Raw genomic sequence first — 18,698 nt, 5'->3', positions numbered from 1 at the left:
CCACTGGAGTACTGGCAGCCTGGGAAGGGCAGGCAGAAGGAATCCAAGCCATGCCTGTCCAACATGGCTATGAGTTTGGATCATCCTGCAGAGTCTAGAAGGAATGGCTTGACTTGCGCTAAAGAGTCACATTAGTGGTCATGAAAGCAAGATGGAGGACACCAGCCAGAATGGGCCTTGGCAGGGTATTTCATTTGGATCGTGGAGTTGTTGCTCTGGTGCATGAAATATCAATGTGCACAGGATGTCTTCCCTAACTTCAGAGAATACTGGAGAAATGAGCATTGCTAAGTGATAGCGATCAGAAGATGGTCATCAGGCTGAAAGGGCCTCTGGGATTCTGGCCTTTAATGGAAATTCTGCTTGGTTGCATACAGCCTTGTTCTCTTTATCTGCCTGCCCTGGCTGGGAAGAACAAGCAGTGCTTTTCCTTCAAGGGGTATTGATTTTTTTCTTACTCTTTTTTCCCCCTTTTTTTTCTGTGCACTCTTGGAGTCACAGTGCTCTTCAGCTGAAACCTGAGAAATCTTGTCCAGCACAAAGCTGCCAGGGAAACAGAATTGGCAAAAACGGATGGGGACATCGTCCACTCAGAATGTCACTGCCCTTTTCTGTACTTGGAAGTCAAAAACAAGAGGATCCCAGCTAGCTTGCCTCATGAATTCTTATCCTCACCCCCATTTATATCTATGCAAGTCAATGCCTTCTATCGAGCAGTGAAGGGTGGGACAGATGTTTGACACCCTAATCTTCTTTATGAAGCTTTGGTAGTTGGGCCCACCTGGGGGTGCTTTGAGGGATAGTAGCTTGCCAGCTCAGCCTGTGACTCAGGAAAGCCAGACTCAGTGTGATACAGAGGAGGCAAGCACCACAGAAGAAGAAGAAAAGCAAGCTGCAAAAGACATTTGTGTCCTCTGCCCTGGGATAGTCCCAGCATTTAGACCAAGCCCTTGCGGGACTAGGCAGTCCTGAAACAACCAAGGAGACCAGAGAGGCGTTAGAATAGAGTTCATGCTGTTGGAGGTCAAGTGGAAAGACAGAAAATGTAGAGTAAAAAAGCTGACCTACAGCTCTGCCATTTGCATTTGATGCCATTGATTTTATCAAGGCCCCGTTGACAGCTTCAGACTGGTTCAAACCCAAAGGCAGCACCATAACCATGGAAAAGGTCCCTGGCTCCTGTACAAGGAGCCCAGAGGAGCAAAGAAAGACCCCCAGTGCTGACCCCAATCTTGCCTAGTTTAGAGAACTTTGTGGCAGGTTCTGATTTACCTTCAGGGCCCCAAGCCCTGACCTGATATTTCTGGTATGCCCCCCACCCCAACACCCGCACCCACTCCTGATCCCTTCACACATCATATTTTCTTTAGAGGTTATATAACCATCTGAAATAACCTTTGGTTGACTTATAGCTTCCCCTGCAGTGTAAACTCCATAAAAGTAGAGAAGCACAGAGCTGTCCCCATGTCTGGGAAAGAGCCTGGCCTAAAGTAAACCATCTGACTGACAGACAGACATGCTGGGATTACAATGAAACCCTCTCTTCCCATTAGATATTTGGGAAGGTTCATTCCGGGGGACCAGAATCAATGAGTCCCACACCTTCCAGGCTGCATTTGGGCAGGGAAGGTCGTTGATCAAAGGCAACACAAAAGGGCAGGTGCTCAGCAAGACCAACCCCTCCCCCACCGACACACACACACACACACAAGATCTAGGCCTCAGGTTCACAGGGAGAAGCGGCCTGATGGCACACACACATCACTCCCAATGGTGTGACCTCCTCTAGAGACATTCTGGAGAAAAATGAGTCACAATCTCTGATAGTTAAAAGGGACTACTAGGAAAAGAACTTCACCTGCCATTCACTATAGAAAGTCTCTGTAGTTTCTGGGGAATATCTACGGAGAATTTTTGCCTAAAAGCCTCCACACCCCCTCAAGCAGGGCTTCTGATGCAAGTGTCCACATCACCTTCATCCATGGGCCATGGCAAGTCTGAGGTATCCCCATGCATCTGAGTATGGGAGCCCCCAGAGCTTAGGTCTTGATTTCATAATCTCCATGCAGAATACTGTCGTCCTGTCATTTTAAAGGAAAATTCAGTAGAGTGAGTTGTCTCCAAATCAGATTTTAAAAAACTGCAAAAGGTGTTTTCCTAGTGGAGTAATAAATAAACAAACCCAGACACAAGAGCTCATTAACCTTTGAACTTATAACACATAGTTGAGTGTCTTCTGCAGCAGGACAAGGTAGCTCAGCATGGGAGTGCTCATGAGCTACATTTGCTGGGAAAGGAGGCTGAGGTTTCCTAGTGGTAGAAAAAAATATCTCCTTTGTCTTCCTCTTTCCCCTCCTCTTCCTTCTGCTTATCCTTATTATCTTCCCCTCTCCCTCTTTCTTCCTTTTCTTCCCTCCCTACCCTCATTTTCCCTTGCCTCCTCCCTCTCTTCTTTCCTGCATCAATGTGCTTTACACAATAAGGCTTTGGATCTGTTCTCTGAGGTCCCCCAGAAGATATCCCACTGCAATCCCCTTCCCAGTCAGAATGCTCCTGGAAATCACTAGGCCAGTAACCAGTCTAATTCCAGCTGAAATACAGGAACATTTTTTAGGCATCTGTGCGGGTGTCCTATTTATCAGCTATCCATCCCATCCCCCATCCCCCTTTGCTGGATTAAGTGGTTGAGTCAGTACTGAGAACATCCCTGGCATTGATGTTAAGAAGCATCCATGGCGATTCCATGGAACTTTCAGGAGCCATTCACCTGTGATGACTGAAAAGCAAAGTTAACACAGTACCTGTCCTGGTCTGTGGGAGCATGGGGCTGGGGTTAGAGGGGTGGGGGGAGGAGAGCTGGAGCTGTGTTGGACTCAACTACGCCAGGGTGTAGCAGTAGGGTTTGGGCCAGTCTTTTGAAATCTTTCCTGTCTAGCACACAGATAAAGCACTAGCCCTACTAAAGCGCCCATACATGGACCAGGGCTTTGCAGCTTCCTGAGCATCAGAAAGAAGCTTCCAAAAAAGCAACTCTATGACTTTCCAGGTCGCCATTTTGGTGGAAATGTGGCCCCTTGGCCCAGCAGGACTGGGGGGGGGGAGCTGTGACAGAAGATCCAGGGCCCTAGTTCTCTGGAAGACTTCCTGCTGGCACCAGCCCAGTTTCATCCCTGTGACCAGCATGGGGAAGCACACCTAGGCTTGAAAAGGACCCACCAAGACTGCCCTATCAGTGTCACCTGGTACAATAGGACCCAGTACCATGACAATCACAGCCTTTGAAAAATGAGTCATTTGATGACCTCCTCCAATAAGCATGCTTATGAAAATCCACAGGTTGTAGCAATTTTCAGCCACCCCTTCCTCCTGGTCACTGAAAACATTTGTCATTTCCTGTTTTCTCCATTTTCCAAAGATTCTGATTGTCAGTGTCAAAAGGCAACAACTGTTTTCTTGGGGCTTATCTTTGGAGCACATTGATTCAGAACAAAGGATGGGGGCCTCCATCTGCAAAACAAAGGAAGCAGCCTCCTAGGGAGGCCTGGAGAGTGCTCTGGCTGCTGGGCCAGGGACAACAGGCCCAGGCCCAGAGCACAGGACTGGGAGTGCCCTGGGCAGCCCCAGTAGTATGAAGAGACCCACTTAACAGCAGTGCCCCAGGACCCTAGAGGGCCTGACCCACAGGCTGGATGTCAAGTGTACCCTTTGGACTTGGGAATATGTGTAACCATGCCACTAGCCAGGTTTTCCTTTCAACTCTGGATGCTGTGGGTTTTGTGCTTCCTTGGATGAACACTAGACAACACCCCTCCCTCTCCCTGCAATCTTGGACAATTTAGAAGCAATCTCTTTTATCTGGCAGACACTACCCAGTTCCTCCACTCTCTGACTTTAGTCTCCCATACCTTTGTGGTATCTTTCTTCTCTGCCTCTTTTTTTTTTTTTTAGCTCTTCTGCCCTTCCCCTGCTTTTTCTTTGGTTACACTCTGTAGCCTCCACATGCTCCCAACCCCCACCCCTGTACAACTATGTTATTTGATGAAACCTATGGGGCAGCCAGTGGAGAAGAGGTTAGGGTCAGTGTAGACCTAGCCAGCCACAGAAGCCAGTCCCCAGAAGCAGCAGGGTTGGACAGGCAGAGCAACCCAGGGTCTACAGTTAACAGACATAGCACTGCCTAGCCATGTTGCTTTGGGCAAGTCATGTGAGCTTTCTGTCTGAGCCTTAGATGTCATGTGAGTAAGCTGCTGTCCATAGATCTTCTGCCCTTATCTCCTAAGGCTGGTGTAAGGGTAAAAGGGAAGAACACAAGTAAAAGGGCTGCCTCAGAAATGCCTGCCTATCCTGAGCATCTCAAGCAGATCCTAGCCCTCCACTCCCTTCCTGATGGCATGGCCTTAGGAGGTCATATGGTCCCTGTACTCCTCAGTATCCAAATCAGTATCTCTTGGATAATAACATGCCTACTTTAAAGGATTGTTGCAACACAATGTGAAATAATGGGTGCAAAGTGTTCAGTACAGTAAGCACGCAGTAAGGCAGTTATGCCACCTCCATACTTTAGCAGTAAGAGGACAGCTCCATGGTTCGGCTGAGAAACAGAAACTCTACCACCCACATCCCAGCAGCCACAGGGGAGGGGAGGCAAGAGCGCCGACAGGAAGCAGTCTAAGGCCAGGATGGTGAAATCGCTTCTAGTGTAGTCTGCCCGGTGCCATGTGTTTGTCCTCTCTGCCTTGGCAGGAACTGAGGCCAGGAACTGCCGCCAGGCCTGGGAGCCGGGCACTTTCCCAAGTGCTGGTTCTCTGCCTGCCCCCATCCCACGCCCCAAAGTCAGCTCTCTAAGTGCAGAAAAGCAAGCCATCCCATGTTGTAGGGTCAAGTCTTCTGGCATCCAAGAGGATGCAGCTCAGAAAGTGGACTCAGGGGTGTGCTCCCTGGTGGAGCTGCCTTGGTTATTGACACACTTGTGAGCAGGCTTCTTGAAAAGGGGGAAGAGATGGCAGTGGATAAGCACTGGACTGGGAGTCAGAACTGGATCGCAGTCACAAGCTGGCTCCAAATGGTTGAGAGTCTCTGTGCAAGGGGCAAGTCATGCCTTCCACGTGCTCTCATTTGGTTCTCTCTGGACTGTCCCTTGAGCTGCTCCCACACTCTGTGTTGGGACTACAGCCCTCAGGCTGGGCTCCTCCCCTTGGAAATGGAGACAGGAAACTCATCCCAATTATCCATGCTGCAGCCAGTCAGGAGAAAGAAGGGAAGTTGACAGTGAGTGACTACTCTGGGTGTCAGACAGTGCATCTTCTGACCATGTGATCATCCTGCTCTTCCTGCCTGGACCACCCAGAACAATCCTCTGCCTTTTCCCCATGACAACCCAGCAGAATCTGGGTACCCACCACCACATAGCCCAGAGTCGGCTCTGCCCCAGCCTCGGCATCCCTGGTTTGCTCAACCATTTCTAGTCTGTGCGATTTGGAGTTTGAGCCCTACTCCAATCACTTACTGTCCTCTGAATCCAGCCAGTTTGCATGGGTCTCCCTGATACTGGCATGCCCAGACTCTTGTCAGCACTATAGACATGGTCTGGCCAAGACAGAGTAGTGTAGGACTGTCACCTCCCTCCTTCTACATACTCTGCTTCTATTAATGCGACTTAATGTTACATTTGCTCTTTTGGTGACTGCATCTCATTGCTGACCCATCCTGAGCAGAAGGACCTCCAAAATGCCTAAATCTTTTTCTACGTGCTCTTGCTATTAAGCTCTGTGTCTCCTGCCCCATCCTATGCTGTCGCAGTTGGCTTTTTAACCCAGGTTGCAGAATCCTACCTTTATTTATACCTGTGGAATTTTGCTTGGGAGGATGGGGCATGCATGCAAGTGTGTGTTGGTGTGTTCACTCATGCTTTCTGCTACACCAAAGCCACGTCCTGGGTCCCCACACAGTGATCCCAAGGCAAATATTTCTTGATAGGCTTATTCTAACACGTCTTTTTCATCTTCTGTTTAGCAAGAGAAACAGAGATCAGGTCTTATGGCAATGACCCCTGAACAGCAGAGTGCGTATATCGCCCAACAGATGAATCAATTTCAAGGTAAGCAGTTAAGATCAATCTTCCCAAAGGGACAGGCTAGGGCAGGGGTGGGCAAACTTTTTGACTCGAGGGCCACAATGGGTTCTTAAACTGGACCGGAGGGCCAGAACAAAAGCATGGATGGAGTGTTTGTGTGAACTAATATAAATTCAAAGTAAATATCATTACATAAAAGGGTACGGTCTTTTTTTTCAATAGTTTTATTCATTTCAAATGGGCCACATCCGGCCCGCGGGCCGTAGTTTGCCCATGGCTGGGCTAGGGGGTGTAGTGTGGGATGAGAATTCACCCCAGAGTAAGCAGTTACTGTGGGTGTTTCTGAAAGCATTTTGGGAAAGAGGGGAGGCCTGGGAGTCAGTTCAGGTTGGACCTATCACACTGGAACTTGAGTAGGATCCCAAATAAAGGTCAGGTCTTAATGACTCTGCCATCACTGTGTAATTCAAGAGTTTGATTAAACTAAGTCAGGTGCCTTAAAGCAGTTATTCTCAATGGGAGAAGGGCATACCCCCTAGGGTTTTATCAGAATCAACTGAGGCTACCACAACCCCAGGGTTCTGACCCTGCCCTTCTTGCTCCCACCCCAGTGACCTTCTATTCTAATAGAATCCTGGACCATCTCCCAGGTGTGGGCAATGGAAAAGAGGTTGAAGTTGTGCCTCAAAGAGTCTGTGGTGGGGGGCTGCTAGAGCCTCCACAGACAGCAGGGTCCCCACCTTATCATGGCAGCTGTTAATGCAATCAACTTTTATTGGTCAGAGATACAGCTGTTTGAAAGGGGGAAAAAACAGGCATTGTCCCTACTTCTCAGAGCTTCCAGACTAGTCAGGGAGACATGTAAGCAATCCTTACTAGCTGATAGTGACATTGTGCAAGACCAAGGGCACTCTCACCTGGGGCTCAGTGAAGGCTGTTTGCCCTCCAACAAGTGGTCAGCATCTTCATTTTAGCCAATGCCACCATCATGCCACTGCTCCTCCATTCTCATGCAGAAAACCCTGTTTTTGGGGGCCTAAACACCAGCTGAATATTGCACATGCCAAGGTCAAGCACACTTCAGCTGTAGGGACAGGGAAAACAAGTTCCAGGAAGGCTATTTCATCTGTCAAGGGATGGGTAAGGCCAGGCCTGCGTACAGAGTACTGAGTATGAAAGCAGACCAAGACCCTGACCTCATAGAGCTTATAATCTACTTAAAAAGACAGACAGATAAGCTGGCATTTTTCATCCAACATTATCTGTACTTGGTGGGTGGTGGGCAGGGGTGTGTGAACACAGACCCAGGAATCTAAGAGGGCTCCCTAGAAGAACTGCAGTACAGACTGAGGGTGGAGGAACAAAGGGGAGAAGAGTTGAGGACAGAGGATGCTCAGTAGGAGCCAAGGGTGGAAGGTGAGAAATCAGTGCTAGGCTGGTATTCCCCACCAGCAACTGCAGCAAAATTGAGGATGCCTTTGGAATTGACCCCCCCTTCTCTCTTTCTGTAGCCGTCCAAGAACAAGTCACCTCCAAGTGTAGCCGGACCAAGGCAAGCCCCCCTTCCAGCCAGCACATGATGCTACCCAGAGCTGAGCTCCTTCAGAACAACCTGAGTCCAGGAATGATCCCACCCAGCCGGCACCAGAGCCATGGAGGCATGATCTTACCAACCCCAGGCAAAAAACAAGGAATTTTTAACTCCAGCCCCCTGTTTCCCATATCCTCATGCTCGGGCCAGAACCCCCTGGGCAGCCTTGGCTCTGTCTGCCAATATACACAGATGCCCAAGGCCTCCCCCTCAGGAGTGCTCCTGCCCAGGTTCTGTCCCAGCCCCCTGGGCAGCCAGCCTCTGAGTCCCCACCAGCTCAGACAGCCAAGTGTGCCAAGAATGTCCACCTTGTTCAACAATGCCACATGGGTGGCAGCAGCAACTGCAAATCCAGAGGTCTCAAGGGAACCACTCCCCAGCCAAGTAGATAATAGTGCCCAGCAGCAATTTAATAGCAACTCTATCTTCGCAAAGACACCTGTGAGATTCTCCCCGATAGCCCCAGCCTGTCCATCGCAGCAGGCAGTTGTGCCTCCCAATCAGGGGACCCCAGGAGACAGGCCTGGCCAGAAGGTCAATGCTTCCCTGGCCAACCCCAGCCTCAGCCTCAGACAGAGCCCACAGCGGTGTCCTGTGCCTGTGCTGAACACCAAGTCCCTCCAGCAGGGCATAGACAGCTTTGGTCCCATGAGTCCCATACAGGCCATCGAGCCACCACCAAGCTATGTGGCTGCTGCTGCTGCTGCCGCTGCTGCCTCCACCATCACTGCTAGCCAGTCTCCAGGTCCATTCAATACAATGGGTCCCCTTACTGAGCTGCCACCCTATGACTTTTTGCCCCAGACCCAACCCCCATTAAATGATCTGATTTCACCACCTGACTGCAATGAGGTGGATTTCATTGACGCTCTCTTGAAAGGCCCCAGCACGAGCCCAGATGAAGACTGGGTGTGTAACCTGAGGCTGATCGATGACATTTTGGAAGAGCAGCATGCTGCTGCCCAAAATGCCGCAGCCCAAAATGCTGGCCAAGTCACCCAGAATAGCCAGGATGGCATCCCCAAAGTTGACATCACTTTAGGGAGTGGTGTGAATCCATAGCAAATTCACAACTGGCCCCAGACAGCCACACAAGTGTTTCCTCATTACAATCTGAGTGGCATCAACCCATGCCCATCCATCTCTCTACCTATAACAAAATGGAAAGCTGGTGATTTTTCAAAATACCTGTACATATTTGAAATTTTGTAAATGGTTTTCCTAAACATTAATGACAGAAGTATTTATACTTCCTTTTGTGACTTTGTAAATAAAGTGGCGGCTTTTGTTTCAGTACAATTGTGTTGATTATGCATTGTTTGTGCTTATTATACATTGTTGCAAATATGCAGACTGTGTTGTTCGCTCCAATGATCTCTAATAAGCCAGGTGTCTGAGTCGCTTATGGTTTTGATGCAACAGATGATGTGGATGTGACCAAGAGGTGTTGTACAAGCTAACAAATGCCACATAGAAAACCACTTGGCCATGTATTGCCATTTTCACAGAAAATGTCATCTCCTGATGTAATTCTTGATCTCTTTTTTGCAAACCTGCCAGTCTCTGCTAGCTCTTTCCTGATAAGCACATTACAGCAGAAGCTGCTTTTATAGTAAGTGCCCTACAGAGGAAGTTTGCAAGGAGGCTGAGAGTGTTATGTAGATTTGGGAAAGGTAAAGAGAGAGAATGTGAGTTGAACACTCTCTGAGCTGTCAACCTTGAGGATCTATAGTGTCCTCTCTTTATCATTCAGTCAAGAGAACCTCAGCTTTGCACCTCTCCAGAGACACCCTTGTAGGGTGAAGGTGAGGGGTTCCTGGTTTAAAGCCTTTCAGTACTTGTTTTGATGTAAGGCTTTGTGGTTGGGGAGGTGGGGAGTCTGTAAACATTAATAGTTGATTTTTGGTTTGTCATTGATGGTTTCTATCTGCAATTATCGTCATGTATATTTCAGTGTCTGTTACAGAAAACCAACGCCCACTGTCCTGTAAACTTCTCTCAGTGTTCAGACTCTATGTAATCACATTTTAATTGCCACCTCGTATTTCGCCTCTTCGTTTGAAAATTGTCATCTCTTTCAAGCCAAAACCTGTTTGTTTTTTTTCCTTTCTTCTATAATAAACAGCCAGGAGAAAAGTGCCTTCGTTTTCATTTTTTTTAAGGGAGCATTCAGTACCTGCAAATCCATGTCAGTGAAACCAGCCAGTGCTTTTGGTTCTTTCAGAGCCTACTTGTGTCCTGCAAATTGGAAAGGATGCTGCAGGGAGGGGCGAGGAGTGAAAAGTTATGTAGGCAAGCAGCAATTGTTTCACATCACAGCATAGAAGCTTGTCATTTGGGGTCTCAGGCCCCTGTTTTATAGAGGAGGAAACAGGACGGGAAGCCACTAAGGTAACTCTCCACTTGGGGGTCAGGGGAGAGTTGCACTGAGAATCTAAACTCTGCACCACAATCCTCTTTCAGCCGACAGGGTGACAGACCTTAATAAAATGTCAAACTCCTCCCATGTAAGAGACACCCATATAGAGCTGCTAGAGATGGAGGCTGTACCTTGAAGCAGGTGACATATCTGCTGTGTGGGAGAGTGAAGTTCTTTTACTTCACAAAGACAACCAACAAGGCCCTGATGAAGCCACTGGGCAGCTGAGCACCCTGTGTGGGGGGGGGGGGCAGGGGGTAAGGAAGGATGTCCCATTTCCCATTCCCCAAAGCCTTGATCATCCTGAATGCTGAAGCGGAAAGAGCTCAGCAGGCTGGGGTGTGGATGCCTCAGGAATGCCAGGGATCCCCATGGCTTATCTTCATGTCCAGGACCACAACAGAAGGGCAGTCTGCTCCAATTTGCCTGACTGTCTAAAACTTGCCAAGATCCACCCAGTCCCCTTTAGCCCTACCCCTCACATCCCCCAACATTTGCAGCAAGTTGGTTGGCTGCTGGTTGCTTCCTATTTAAACTACACAAAAACAACAGGGACTCCTGTCACCCTACACTAGGGCTACCCCTTAATAGCAAGGAAGTGGCTTTCACAGAGCTTCATCTGAATTTGGCTTATGGTTGGGCCTCATTTCCAGGGACCCTAATAAGATGGCTGGGACCTCTGCCAGGAGTGGTCACGAGCTGAGGTGCTGGTGATGGGTTGTAAGATGTCTCATGTCTCCCCAAAGGTAGCAAAGAAGCTAGTTGGGACACTACTTCCCCATGTGCTATAAAAACACAGCTGAAGCACCAGTTGAGATCAGATGGAGTAACAAAGGAGTACATCCCATTTATTCCCCTAATTGGCTGGGAGGATTTTTATACCTCATCCTCAAGGTACAAAATGTTCCAACATAATGGCATGCTTGGCGAGGCCCATGGACTGAGACAGGCCTGTTCTGTCCAGCAGAGCCTAAAATGCTCTAGGAAGATGCCTGCACCCACCACTCAATGACTGACTGAGGGCAAAGATCAACAGGGGTGGAAGCAGGCCTCCCCAGCCTGTGGGCCAGAAGGATCATGGAAACAGTCATTGCTCTAAAGCCCTGACTTTCAGCCCACCAGTTAACACAGGCCCCTCCTGCTTCCTGCAGAGCATTCTTTGTAAGTCTGGGTAATGGAAGTGTCCTATGACTGCCCCTCAGCTTCTGTCACCACTCCCTGTCATGGTCTCTACTTCTGTTCCCCCTGCCTCTTGATGTTCCCAAGAGCCATCTGCACTGTGCCTCAAGTACCTCAGTGGTGCCAGGTAATAGGCAGGCCCTGGCTTCCCCACACTGAGGTACTTGGGCCCACCTCTCCTGTCCCCTCTCTCCAGTAAGCTCGGGAGAAGCAGGCGTTGGGCCAGGTGCCCTTCCTTGGCTCTCTGTTAAATCCAACTACCCAGTGACTGTTGCTTACAGCCAGTCATTTGGGGTACTGAAGCCGTGATCTGTAGATCCCCCAGCCCAGCTCTCCAAGTGGGGTTTCCTCAGCCTGCCAGAGGGATTTGTGGTCACCATTGTCCCCGCTCAGCTCTGCTGGTCCTCAGAGCCCCAAAATAAAAGCTGAGCTTGGCCCACTAGGTTGGTTCCAGCTTCCATATCCAAGAGGGTTCACTTCCCACCACAACCATGATATCACCTCAAGGTTGAGCTAGTGTGGACAGCAGTGTAGACAGCTCGCTGAGCACTTTTTGCCACTGGCTTTAGCCTAGCCTCACCGTTCCCTAGCAGTCCTTTCCCATTTCCATTTCCACTATGGTTGTCCCAAGTTACTCCTTCCAGGAGATAACTCCCACCTTTCTTCCATTGTACTGACAGCCTCTCTCTGCTGGATTCCTCCCTGGAACTTTCAACTGGACCATGTTAAAAAGCCACTCAACACCACAGCCCATCCAGGTACAGCTCTAGCTCCCTACCACCCTCCTGTCCCACTCATCCCTCAAACTAGAGTGATCTGGCTCCAGTCCCCTCTCTTCCTTAAGCATGCTGGTCAAACTACAAAATTCCTCCTGGCCATAAATCCCACGGAAAGTTTTCAATCTTCAGTACACTTGCCCCTTCAGCAGCACTGGACTCTCTCTCCTTCCCGAAAAGTGCTGACCTTGGTTCCTGGAACCCACAGTCCCCTGGGACCCTTCTTCCACTCTGGCCTGAAACCTGGCTCTCTCTCCTGCTCTGAAAGCATTTCTCTTCTGCTCCTTCCATTTTCTCTCACTTTACTAAGCTTTCTTTACCTTCTCCCTATCTTTCAGTTTCTTCCCCTGGACATACAAATGGGTCCACGTGCCTATATCTCAGCATCTTAGCATCTCAGCCTGGTCAAACAGAGCACAATACAGCTGGACAGAACCCTAAATTTCAGTCCCCAGGGCAATGCTGCTGGACTAGGTTGTACACAGAGCTGAAGCCCTCTAGAATCCTTGAAAAAAGAGTGAAAAAGCATGAAGACTGCTGAAGGCCCCTGCCCATGAGAAGGACTCACCCTTATCCTGCTTTAGACAGCAGTCTTGACTGGAATCCCTCATAGGCCTCCCAGCCTTTGAAAGCCCTTCCCTAAGAGGGTTGAGAGGAAGAAGGCACTCAGCTGCCAGTGGCTCCTCAGGAGTTTGCAGGGAGGTGCCTAAAAGCCTTTTCAATGGGGAGGGGAGTAAAGAAAGAACCACGATCATTACGGGGAGGTGCTCTCTTCACACTCAATCCCATTACCCCTGCTCCAAATTTGAGTCCAATAGCAGGAAAAATGCCAGAAGTTCCCAGGGATGTAAGTGAGACCCCAGGGACTCCTTCCATTAGAGCAGGCTCAGGTCCCTGGAGGTCTCAGGGCCAAAGACTCTGAATAAAGTACCATCTCTCACTTGATCTTCAGCCTAAGAAGTCAGGGGATCTGGAAGTGGAAATGGGGTTTTGAAGAAACATATACTGTTGCCTTCTCTAGTGTGTGGTCAAGCATATTCTAGGTAGAGGGAACAGCAAGTACAAATGCTAGGGAGAATGGAAAAGAGGAAGGTGGATGGGTCCAGTGTGCAAGAGAAGGAGAGAGAGAGGAGAGAGTGCAGGAGTGGGCAGGGCCAGAGCATGCAGGGCCCTGCAGGCTATCTTCTTTCCACAAGGGAAAAGGGTCACTATGGTTGCTGTGTGGAGGATGGACTCCAGAATGAATAAGGAAGGCCTCTACATACAGGGATTCTCTCTACAGATTTCCCAAAGGGCATCTCCAGTTCAGGAGGTCCAAAGTGAATTCCTCAGCATTCTCCAAGCCTGAGTGTCCTCCTGAGTGTCAGGCAGGCATCGTACCCGAATGCCCCACTTTTAAGTCCCCAAATCTACTGGTCTCCAAGTCCAGAACCTGGGAGTCATCTGAATATTTGTTTTTCTCTCATCCTTTCAGCATCCTGGAAAGGTGGGGTATCTCCTCCAAATTAATCTGCAAAATCTCTATGACCACAATAAAAATACCCAGCAGGATTATTTTCTGGAACATGACAAAATGATTCAAGGTGATTCATCTGGTGGGACAGCAAAACAAAAGTAGCCAGGAAATTTCTAAAAAAGAAAAATCAAGAAAGGGTTTTTAGCATTACCAGATATTAAAGTGTATCATGAAGCTACTGTATTTAAAACAATATGGTACTGACACAGGAAAAAAAAAAAACAGACAAGTTGGTGGAAAGGAAATAGAAACAAGCGTGGGAATTGAAACAATGAGAAAGGAGACATTTCAAATCAGCGAGGGAGACTCAATACGTGGTGGTGGAAAAACTGACTTGCCATTTTAACAGTAAACGTGGATCCTCTATCTAACTCCTAACATCAAGATAAATTCAGGTGATTAGAAGATTAAAATAGAAAGTCATTTTAAAAAAAAGTTGGATATTTTTAGAATATCAGGATAGATCAGGTTTCTCCAATTATGACATGAAACCCAGAAGCCACAAGGAAAAGATTGATGAAATTGCCCACATAAAATTTAAAAACTTGCATACAAAAAACACACCATGAAAGTAAAAAGATAAATGACAAATTTACCCCAAAAATTTTTGAACACATGACAGACAATGGCTGATATGCTTAATACAGATAAAAGTAAATTGTCCACAAAAAGACAAGTACAAAAAAAAAAAAGACAAGTAAAATTTTATTCACAGTAACCAAAACCTGTGAACAGCCTGGATTTCTATCAATAGGAGAATGGATAAGCCAACTCTGATATGTTCGTACAATGCAATACTACTCATTAGTATACAATGATAGTCCTCAGCAATGAAAATGGATTACTAATACATACTATAACATGCATACATTTCACATGCACTATGCTGAAAAGAAAGAAGCCAGACACAAAAACATACACATGATCCCATTTATAGACATAAGTAATTCAGGGTGAAAAAAATCAGAATAATGGGTAGGTATGGGGGTTGACTGAAAAGAGGTATAAGGGAACCTTCTGGGGTGACGGTAAAATCTCTTATGGGTTACACAGGTGTATGCATTGCCAAAACTCAGAGTATGGTTCACTTCAGATCTGGACATTTCATTGCAAGTTAATTTTACCTAAAATATAAAAATCTTAAATATTGAACTCTAGTTAATGATCTTCTGGAGTTTGGGGTGAAGTGTACTAGTAATCATGTCTGCAACTTACTCTGACACACATAAAAAAAGATGATTAAGGGATGGATTAGAGAGATAGAATTGTGATAAAGTAGAGTAACATGTTATTGGTAGAATCCAGGAGGTGGGTCAATATGGATCCAATGTACATTTCTTCACCTTTCTGATTATTTGAAAATTGTCATAATAAAATATTGGTGGAAATATTTTTAAAATTACAGAGATGCTATTAAAGTACAAATCTCACAATCTGGGGCAGGAAAAAAGCTTACAGAGATCAAGTTTATATTTTGGAGGAGGGAGGAGAATGGTGTTCAATTTTACTACAGCCTCTTTTCCAGGAGCCAGTATAGCTTAGCATAAAACCACAGGGAATGCAACAGCCACTCAGTATGTGAGACAACCAAACAGATTGGTCTTATCTCACCTATTCTGACAACATTTTGTGAAAAGTGATCATTCAAACCATTGTTCACCTGTTTTGCTCAACTGAATTGTCTCTGTATTCTCAATATTTTTTAAATTGTTCTTTTCAAAACTTTCCATTTCCATTATCTTATTTAAATTACTTACCTTGATAAACATTTATTCTTTTGTAGGCACTCTGTGAAAAATAAAAAATAGAGCTCCTTCAAAGCACTAAGAAAAATATGAACTACCCAATGAGGAGGAAATAAGCAAAGGACATGAATAGTCAGTTAATAATAAAAGAATTGAAAATTGCCAGTGAACACGGAGAGGATGCTAAGCCACCCTCATAATGAAAGAAACATCAATAACTCTCTGGCATACTGTCTCTATCAGATTGGTCCCAAATGTAAAAACTGATAATAGGTGCTGTAGCTGGAGCATGGGCACAGGTCCTTTCTCTTCTTCACTGCTGGCTGAAGGGTAACACATACAACTGTTGTAGGGGCAGTTTGGTAATTCTCATGAGACTTTCAACTTTGGCTGTTCATTGAAAAATAAACCTGCCTGGATTCTAACCTCAAAGAATATCATTTAGAGGTGCCAAGGTAGGGCCCAGAAATCTGTATTTAAAGTTCCAAGATTGAGAATAACTGGCTTGGCTTTTGACATGATAGGAACTTGCAGGGGTGTTTAGATACCTGTGCACAAAATTGTTGATTACAGTATTATTTGACCTAACCAAAAGTTGGACACAACCCATGTTTTCCCAATTGGGAGTTGTTAAAGCTACTCAATGGAGGACTGTGCAGCTGTTAAAAAACACATGGGAATTCCACTTGTTAGAAGTCTGGTTTCTACTGCCCAAACTCAGCTAGAATCCTTTCCAGGCCCACTTGTACCAATTTGAGAGCCTTGAGTATCACCTTCTTAATCCTGATCCAAGCGGAGCTTCAAGCTATAACTGGATTTCCATGAAGCCATCACAGAAGTTCAACCCAGTTTGGGATCCTGAATCTTCCCAGATGCCTTCAAAAGAAAATTCTCAGGAAGACACAACATTTTGTCATCATTCCTTCTCAGAAATGCTGATAGAGGGCCTCCATAACTTGACCCTCAGTCCCCGTTCCAGCTACACCTGCCCCCGCCCTCCCCCCCCCCCCACACACACACCAGAATGGCTACTTCAAGAGCAGGACATTGAAGAAGAGATGCAACACAAGAGGCCATTAGAGCAGCAGTGGTTACTTTGGACGTTAAAAGACTAAAAAGAGAGAGCCCTCACTCAGCACCTAATACTCACTCAGCATTTATGTTATCAGAGTTAACTGAGACTTGAATTTGAATATTATCATTTTACTAAGTGTTCCTTAAACCTTAGAGTGAGGAAAGAAAGCATCCTCTCACCTGTCCTCTGCATAAATGCCAGTTAAGGGCCTCAGTAACTTGACCATCAAGCTTTCTACTACCTACTGGAAGAGTTCTTCCAATTGCAGGACAAAATAGAAAAGATTCAACCACAAAAGCATGAGAAATGGGATTTGGCATTACTCCACAAAACAGAAACTCCAAGGCCTCAAAGATTTGCATGTAAAGGCTTGTCTTGCACATAGGAAGGGGATGCAATTGAACACAGGTGTGAATATCCAAGGTGCCTTGCAAAGATGCTTTCTTGGAATTGAAAAGAAGGAAGAATGACAGAATTATGCCAAAGAATTATGCTTATTAGAGTCATTGGTCATTCTTTTGGCACATTGCACCAAATTGTGTGTCTTCAGATTCTAAAGTCAATGCTAAGATGAGACCCAGTAGTAAGAGTATGAATCAAAAGATTGTTGGAGCAAACAGATGTGGTAATAGACACTGGTGTTTCTACATGTACTGTTTGTGTCAAACATGATTGCAATAAGGTAAATATTTTTCTGCTCCATACCAATTGTCTCAATTTTCAGTACTAAATAAATGTGTTTAAAGGAACCTACCATTACAATTCAGTTTTGCTTTTTATAAGTGTGCAGCAGGAGCCCCCCAATTCCACATACTGGATACCACCACAATGCAAGCTCTCCCTGCTCTACACTGCACCACATCCTGCATCACGGTTTTAATTTGCCTTTCAAATGGTAGGAAGAAAAGTGGGCTTCAAGGCACCATTGCTTTTCCTCTAACCTCTCCTGAGGTAGGGATGACTGAAGAAACCAAGCCAGTCCACACACACACACACACACACACACACACACACACACACACACACACACACAGTAATATTTTCATGCGAGTTCTTGCCACCTGCAGTAATCTGGTCTGCCTATCAGGAAGAAGGTATTCAAAGCTGCTGCCAGAGGTTGTCCCTGAGGCCGAGACAAGAGGAGTTGTGATCCTACTTTGTTGTAGTTTCTGAAATTGGGGAGGTTTGCCCCCAGCAGGTTTAATTTGTCCCAGAGTCACCTGGCCCACTTTGAAAGGGGTTCAGGTTGGGCCATCCCAAGACTGAGATGGCAAAGGGCCTATTGATTTAGATAAGGTTTTCCAAGTCCCAGGCTGTGGAAGGCTCTTACTGCCCCCATCTGCCAGGCTTTGGCTCCAGCCTCCAGGCCACCTCCATAGGCAGTCAGCTCCATTTCTCTTCTTTAAAGTGGATTTTCTTCCTTCTCTTTCCAATCCCTCTCACCCTATGGCCACAGGAGAGAGCTTCTCCATCAGAAAATCTAGAGGCTCACCATGGTTGCCAAAGCATCTGCTGCTTCTCTGTAAATTGAAATCTGGTCATTGATGATGCAAGGCAAGAGGCATGGAGCTTTCATGGAAATAGAGCATACTTGTTCTTGTTCTCTGGGTCACTTTGACTTTGAATTTCATAAACTAACCTCCTCGCACTCAGTAACAAATGAAGAGGTGTGTGGACCTTTCACACTGTTTCCCAGAGCCCTGGCTGTCCTGCCAGCCTGCCCACCCAGAGTCCTGTCTCCTTCTAACTGGCTGTGGCTGCAAAGCTCTGAGGTCACCAAGTGCTAAGCAGGGCTGGAAACTTGCCCCTTGTTCTATCCTTGACATCTTCCATGCCCCTCATCTTCTCAATTTTGGTACTCCTGGTCCCTTTTCAGCAAACTGTGCCCACCATGTTGGGAACAAACCTCACCTCCCACCCTCATATGTGCTCTTTTCAAATGGGAGCTCACTGTATTCTTTAATTGCTTATTTTTCATCTCCAATAAGATTATTTGTAATTGTGAAAACAAAATGTCCTTTGAGCATTATCACACTAAAAATTTATTAATGTGGTTTTCTCATTCACATTTCTTTGTGGGTGATATTCCACCCACAATATTCCAATAACAGAAAGAATATAACAAGAAACAGATGTATAGACACAGAGAACAGACTAACAGCTGTCAGAGGGAAAGCGGGGGTGAGGAGGCTAGGTGAAAAGGTGAAGGAATTAAGAAAGAAAAAACTCATGCCATGGCCGGTTTCTCAGTGGTTAGAGTGTCAGCCCTCAGACCAAAGGGTTACAGGTTCAATTCCCAGTCAAGGGCATGTATCTTGGTTGTA

At 46.6% G+C, this 18,698-nt stretch overlaps 1 protein-coding gene across 4 annotated transcripts in view; it reads left to right on the top strand.

Annotated features, from left to right (window-relative positions):
* The window catches only part of MAMLD1 (mastermind like domain containing 1), a 109,367-nt gene extending 99,564 nt beyond the window's left edge, over nt 1-9,803 (top strand). For 3 of the 4 annotated variants that reach the window (XM_059680392.1, XM_059680393.1, XM_059680391.1), the window contains 2 exons: nt 6,013-6,097; nt 7,585-9,803. In XM_059680392.1, the coding sequence (XP_059536375.1) occupies nt 6,013-6,097; nt 7,585-8,726 (1,227 nt within the window). In that variant the 3' untranslated portion in view covers nt 8,727-9,803. The remainder of the gene's footprint in view (nt 1-6,012; nt 6,098-7,584) is intronic. The other variant, XM_059680394.1, reaches the window with a different exon arrangement.
* The last annotated feature ends 8,895 nt before the right edge of the window (nt 9,804-18,698 follow it).

Source organism: Myotis daubentonii, chromosome X (genome assembly GCF_963259705.1).
Source record: "Myotis daubentonii chromosome X, mMyoDau2.1, whole genome shotgun sequence".
Taxonomy (NCBI): Eukaryota; Metazoa; Chordata; class Mammalia; order Chiroptera; family Vespertilionidae; genus Myotis; species Myotis daubentonii.
This window is presented reverse-complemented; position numbering and strand designations above follow the sequence as displayed.